Raw genomic sequence first — 7,266 nt, 5'->3', positions numbered from 1 at the left:
CAGGGGCCCTTGGAATCATCCTAACTTTCTCTTCCTTTACAACACTCCTGCAGTAAGTTATTAAGTGCGTGTGGCATGTAAAAGAATTCTACTAAGCAACTAATGGAATCAGTTTGTATTCATGGTTTCCAAAGCAGGGAAGCATGGTGGTTAATACTGTTGCCTCACACCTTGGGGACCTGGGTTTGAGTCCCCATTAGGGTTCCCTGTGTGTGGAGGTTCCATGTTCTCCGTGTCGTCATTGGGTTTCCTCTGGCTACTCTGTTTTCCCCCTTCAGTCTAGGTTCATCCTAGGTTGTTCCTTGCATTGTGCCTGTAGTCTGGGATGGGCTCCAGACACCCTGTTACTCTGAACAGGATAAGTGGTCTCAGGAAATGGATGGATTTCTGAAGTTTCCAGTTAAAAAAAAAAAAGGTACGTAAAATGTTATCTATGATTTAAAAGTACAAGATAATATTTAAGTATTCATTCAGAAGGAGTCACTGATTACAAACATGCAGCATGAAAGGAAACAGGTGACTCTGGAATGTTTGTTATACTAAAAGAATATGACTGGTGTCACCCAATAAGGGTGTTCCGCTATTTATATTAGGAAGAAAAGGCTTTCCCAAAAAGAGAATTTGGTTTGAAGCACAGTACTTGGCAAGGGCTGCAAGCAATATGACAACTAGCATGAGTTCAGTTGTCTGGAGGGAGGGGGCACTACAGCCCACTAATGAGAAAGGGCCTAGTCAGAACATTTTACATGAGAGTAAGATTATTTATATACTGAACTGCATGCACAATTGAGATACATGTGAAATTGTGCATTATATATCCTCAGGAATATTGCATACTCTACCCGAGGCTGGACTGAGATTAAAAATTGGTCCTGGAATTTGGGGGTGCAAATTTGGGTTTATTCGTTCCCTCAATAAACAGACCTTTTTAATTATAATTACTAAATTTAAATTTAGCGGCATATTTTGAATTTTCTGTTCATGGGTCGAAAGCTAAATGTTTGAATCAAATCAGTGAACGTCTTTATTGTAATCATTATTATTTGTTGGGAATGGTCGCCACCTAGTGTATTAATGGTTTTCGCTAATCATGCCAGGTTCCAATAACCTTTTATCTGACCTTTTATAATTTATATGTGTCATTCACTAAGTTCAACCCCAAAGTCTCGAACCCAAAAACAAAGGCTAAGGTACTCGAGTTGAGCGACTGCCCTAAAATCTCAGATTATTATATTAATTTAGACGCGAACATATACAACGAGTCAAAGTTATTGTCATATGATCGTTACGGAGAGCCTTTTTTCAAAGGACGCCATGATTCATATTTACATAGCGCCAATAAGTGTAAATAAGTTACATAGCGCCATCTAGTGGAACAGCGTCATTATAACACCCCCTTTTAAATCATGTGCTTATTGAAGAAGGGTTCAACTATGCATCCATCCGTCCACCCCGTAATAAAAGTCTTCTCACTAGCTTAAAAAATAACTTCACAGTAGTATAAAATATTGCTGGACAGTGTCGGAGTTCTTCTAGCCACTGGTGAGCGTGGACGCAAAAAGCTATCTTCCACAATTAAACAATTGCTTATATAATATAATAAACATTACACTTATACTGTTTTTAATTCACAGCTAATTGTATATGTAACATATTAATACATTAATACAATTAATACACGATACTTGATTAGACTGTTGATGAAGATTGGGGAATCGCGACCTATGACAGTTAGCCTTCTAATTGACCATCGTGCTTTGTTTTATTGCAAGTTTGCAAATGCTGTCCTGCTGCTGGATAATATTGCAGTGTGTCTCTCACCCCAAACAGGGAATTATCTCTATGTAGCTTTACACACATTTTATGAGTATATCGTTTTCAGGAGCAGTTCTGTGCTATTTTCCCTTTGACATTATAGCTGCAGCCCACATTCGGACTGCGGTCGCCCGCACTTACACTCTTTCTACTGCCAGCCCTAGATATCCTGTTATACATAGATTGATTATATTTATCCAGCCATGCTAAGCAGCGTGAGAGGTTGGTTGCACACTGTGTCCTATGGTTGTGATGACCTGATTCACTCACTTTACTGTATTATGTAAGGATTTCACTTTATAACGGCAAGAAATAAACTATGGCAAAAGTTTAGTATTCCAGTGTTGATGCACGGCGGTGGACTAAACGGTACATAAAAATACAGGTTGTTCTTACCTTGAATAATTTCACCTTGAAACTTATTCCAGTTTTAATTGTGTGTGTGTGTGTCCGTGTGTGTGTGAGCGCGCTTATAGTTCAGCTTCAGATAGACATGTATTAAATTATATTGAGTATATATCGAAATTTTCATACTCAAATTAAAATCGACACAGGTAAGAGATATGAGATTAAATACAAAATACATGTTTTACCAGTATATTTACTATTCTTTTATAACACGTTTCCTAGAATCCAGTCCAGAATTATTTTTGAAAGATTTCTTAAAATATTTTTCCTTCAAATAACGTAATCATATTATGATGATTTGATCATTAGGATTCTTTTTTAACCAATCGTGTAGCTTTAAAAATAACTTCAGCTCCAGGGATCTCTACAGTATCGGACTTGTTCGAAGATGATAAGGTGAACTAATATATCACTGAGTCATATATGATCATTACTCTGAGCAGCTGATGCCAGTGTGGCCTTTATCCATGTAACGCACCCATTGTACCCCTGGGGTGAAAAGGATGATGGAGGAAAAGAGACCGAAAAACACAGGAAATTAATAAGACCCGGTCTGACACGGACTTGTTCGATCCGATGTAAGTATATGTACACTGATGGTCTATTGCGGCAATGAAAGTGTGTTGTGTTTTTTGATATGTGAAGACAACGGCTGGGTTTGAATTTCTTTTTGCTGTGGTTTTGGATTCAGTAAAATGAGTTTCGCTTCTGTAAAGCGGCGCATTTTCACCACTTGCCTACCTATCTTCTAGTCACAAATTAAGAAATGAAGGGAACATTGCAGAGTCATTTTGCGACGGTGGATGATGTCATTATTTTGATTGCATTACTCTGGCGGTGCTATATAGCTATTACATTGCACCAAAGCTGGCTGCGTTTATATTGTATAAAAGAGTGGAAAAAATAAAATCAAAAGTGTGTACTCACGGTAAACTCAAGCATAGGGTTTATTTACCGAAATAAACTAACTGTAGACGTTTTCCTGTTTATCTCGTTCTTCTATAAAATACAATACAAAGAATAGCAACCCTGTTCTTATTGTAGTGGATCAGTGTTGCGCATGATTAAGTTAAAATGGGCAAGGAGAAATATGTGTAGTTTTGGTTAAGATGGAAAAAAATAAATGGAATGAATACCGAAAATGGAACACGTAGTCTATTATTAAAGTGCACAGCAGTTTAAGGTTTATTTATGCTTGACGTCGAATCCATCGTTGTTATTGAATGAATATGTTTTAAATGTGTTGTTTTTGGCAAATAAATGCATGGCTAACGACTAAACAAGATGCATTAATTTTTGAAAGGTGTTTTAAAATATGACTTATTACTGCTCTCATCCGCCTCTCATGATATCCGTGTTTTACTGTCCTATGACGACTACATCTACCAGAATTCAAAGCGGCAGGAGAAACAGCCGCAGCTATCACATGTGCTGGTACATTATTAGTAACAGGCTCTTTGAGGGATTTACCATGTAGGAAGTGATCCTGTGTACCTCTCACCACTTTCCTATTCGCTGTGTTACAGAGCTGCGGAGATCCTGCCTCGCATTTGTATATTGATAAAGGAGACAATGAAGAAGATATGTGGGACCTACGGAAGACTTGAGTAACTGAACAAGGGGGATAGGAAGGCGAGATCCATGACTGCAGTGATTCAGTTTGGGGCAGACATAAGAGAAATAATAAGGTTAAACAAGATCCGCTAAACGGACACCAGCATGGGATGACATTCAGCCTCAGGATAAACACAGCGAACAGTATCCTGTAGAAAGTAACGGTGTAATAGACTGATACATATATATATAGATATATATTTATGGGTGGAGTTGAATGATAAGCTCTATGCAGAAGAAAGAAGCCGAATGAATGTAAAGCCGGATTGCATAGATCGAGGATCATGGCAGGCGATCAGAAACCAAGGTAAGTTAAAGCTGAGAGCCGTGCGATTTTAGAGGGTGAATGAAATGTCAGTGTGATGAAAACTTTCCTTTTGAACGGTCTTGTCTAGATTCTGTCATGCCGAACTGCGATGTAAGTGGTGCAAAATACGTGTGGAGGACCTGCTGCGGCGTTGTTTTATTGCCGGTGCTGCGCCGTGCTGTTCTGCAGTATTTTTTTGTGGGGATTCTTCAAATAAGAATCTTTAGCGGTGTAAACAAGCGTTGTTTTTTGGTTTATTGTAAGTGACATCTACAGTATTTGTGCATTCGATATCTTTTGAGATACGACGAATTTGATTTTGATTGACGATCGACAATGGGGCGACAGCCCGGCTATCTGAATACCTTTCCCCTACGAATGTGATGCATATATATTTATATTTTTCAAAAGATACCTGACATCCTTTTGATCGCCCCACCCATCCTCAAGATAATAAGCATCCGGACGTTGCAGCTGGTGTCACTGAACAGAGAATACATTGCCGAATGTTTAACACTGTCATGTCGTTTATGACCGGCGTTTGCAGATTATAGCCCATTAAACGCTGTACTGGAATTGTAAAAGTAAAATAATAAGAGTGATTTGATGAGGTTTACATTACATGATGGGCACGATATGTCTGGTTGTGCGTTACTCTCGCTGCAGGGAGGTCCCTGATAATTAAAATTTCACTCAGTTGATGAGCCCTGGAATTAGTGGAATAAGGCACTCACGGACTGTGCATTAATCTGCAAATTGCTCGATTTTGAAAGTAGGAAGAAGTTACCCCAGTGCTCAGTCTTGTGACAAAAACTGGTGTAACACTAACTGGGACACTAATCGATCAGAATTGACTTTGGTCCTCATGTTTCCCTGCGATCAATGGCTGCTATGACACATCTGGAGCCTTAACATCCGTGCTGTAGACCCATCGTTCTCCTTAGCAAACCAGGCCTGCTAGTGACTAGAAATTTGTATTAGTTATCCATGAAAAATTGAATTGTTGTTGAACTCCTGCTATCTGCGTGTGGAACCCTGTCTTAAGGAGAGAGTGTCCTGTAGAATCAAGGATGGGAACCCCATACATGGACATAGAGTCAGGGTTGCCCACTTTGGTCCGCTGGCTGGCATGCAATTTTCAGTTCGGGACAAGTCTGCATACGCATTGACATGTATGTAACGGGTTTGCAAACTACTCCGACACTTTAGATTTAGCTAAATCTAAATTTATAATGGAATAATATAGATTTGTTGTAAGATTTCTTGGTGAGCGTGAGAGTCAGATGCGTGAGATTTGGCAACCCTGCATGTTGACTGCAGGCCTTTGGGTTACCATTCCATCAGCCACAGGATTTCCCCAGGAATGTTAAGTTTGCAGGGGAGGTATAAGATTAATTGGATCATTGGTAATTACGAGTTAGGCTTCAATGGCCGAACTCCCCTACTGGACAAAGGTGAGGGGCAATTCTGGTATCTAACCCAATAAATATCAGTTTAAGAAGTGCTACTGTGTGTCAACTAAAGTAATAAATATTTACAGATTTTTTAACAAGCAAAAACTCGTCTCACGTTTAAATTTAATTGGCAGAAGAACAAAAAGGATTTTTTTTTTATGAACGAGAAATTTCTCTTAAAACTACAAAAAAGTAAGTTAAGATTTTCCAAGTGTATTTGTGCAGAATATTGTGTAATTTACAACTGATTCTCAGAATATGTTCTCAGATGTGTGACTCAGCCTTCAAAGTGGAACACAGTGTTTGTCCGGCTGTTTGTCAGACCTTTAAGTGTGTTTTGTTTTAAACAGAAGCCAGATATTCTGACATTGGTGGAAAAGTCTGTCTCCTGGTTCAAAGTGAAATTCTCTCCTTAGCGTCACCATTTTTAAATACATCGTGACCTAAGTTAGAGACAATTCAGTCCATGACCTGTGTTATTTCCCATTAAAGGGTTCTCTGAAAGAACAGCCTGAAGAATAAATTTAAACATACTGAAAGATAAACAATAATGACTTGCATGCTTCGCCGTATATTCAGCGTGAACCTTACAATATCTTCAGTGCATTACTGGAGCCTGCATCGGTTGAATTAAGCTTGTTTTGTTTGTTTTTTCAGGTTGCCGCGGGTGACTGTCCTTCACGAGTACATTGGACACAGAGTCTTTCCGGTTTCTCCCAGTACGACTGTCAGAGACGTCAAACGGCTCATTCATGAGGAGGCAGACATCCCTGTTGCAGAGCAGCGGCTCTTCCATCGCGGGAAAGCGGTAATGACACTTTGGTTGGCTTGCCCATTACCGTAGAACAGAAACTCGGCGACGTTTTAGGCTATGCTGTTAATTATGCTGAGCTGAACGATTGACAAGAAATTCTAATTAATTTTTAAATGATTTTGAAGCCCTGCCCCACATACACAAAAAATCCAGAATGGCAACGTCTGCCGGCTTTTTGATCTCTTTTGTCCTTCTGTGTGTTGCACATTGGTCAGATAGTCATGTAATGAGCACTTTTAGGGATTTAAAACGATCTTCTGTCATCTGTGTGTCATAAAAAAAAGCTGTCCCAGTGCTTCAAAGATTCTCTAAGTCCAGGAAAGATATTAATACTGTTTGGGGTTCATAGCATGTCAGATAAATTATCCTGTGTTCCCTGAATTGTTTTTAGTACAGTGATTTTGTTAAATGTTTTTCCTAATTTATCTTGCATAAGTAGATTATATGATTATATGACAGCAAGTGGAGTGTGAATTGACCTACAGTAGCAGACAAAACGTAGCAGAACGTGATCTGATGCAGTCACTCTGTCAGCACTGCATGCCAGAGTTTTGGGCCTCGCTGTGTTTACTGGACGGAGGGCTGCGATGACTCATCACCGTCGAGACGTTTCGGGTCTTCGTGTCATCGCAGCTGCTGGTGGCCAGTGATGGCTGAAATGCGTGCGTGCTTCTCGTATCTGCGTTTTGGGCGCCTTCATATCATTAAAGGCATTTCCATATACACCTGTTTGCTTTTAATGATATTATAACGGTATGCCATCCCAGAACCTGATTGGCCAAACCAAACCATGTGACTTAAGGATGGGAGGGAGGCACGTGAACTTTATTTCGGTGCAGGAGTTGAGACGGGTG

At 39.6% G+C, this 7,266-nt stretch overlaps 1 protein-coding gene across 3 annotated transcripts in view; it reads left to right on the top strand.

Annotated features, from left to right (window-relative positions):
- Positions 1–2,613: 2,613 nt before the first annotated feature.
- Positions 2,614–7,266, top strand: part of sacs (sacsin molecular chaperone) — a 30,193-nt gene continuing 25,540 nt past the window's right edge. For 2 of the 3 annotated variants that reach the window (XM_048980661.1, XM_048980663.1), the window contains exons 1-2: positions 3,685–4,144; positions 6,256–6,406. In XM_048980661.1, coding sequence (XP_048836618.1) covers positions 4,122–4,144; positions 6,256–6,406 — 174 coding nt within the window. In that variant the 5' untranslated portion in view covers positions 3,685–4,121. Of the gene's footprint in view, positions 2,802–3,684; positions 4,145–6,255; positions 6,407–7,266 lie in introns of those variants that run through there. The other variant, XM_048980660.1, reaches the window with a different exon arrangement.

The sequence above is a fragment of the Brienomyrus brachyistius genome, chromosome 17 (assembly GCF_023856365.1).
Source record: "Brienomyrus brachyistius isolate T26 chromosome 17, BBRACH_0.4, whole genome shotgun sequence".
NCBI lineage: Eukaryota > Metazoa > Chordata > Actinopteri > Osteoglossiformes > Mormyridae > Brienomyrus > Brienomyrus brachyistius.
This window is presented reverse-complemented; position numbering and strand designations above follow the sequence as displayed.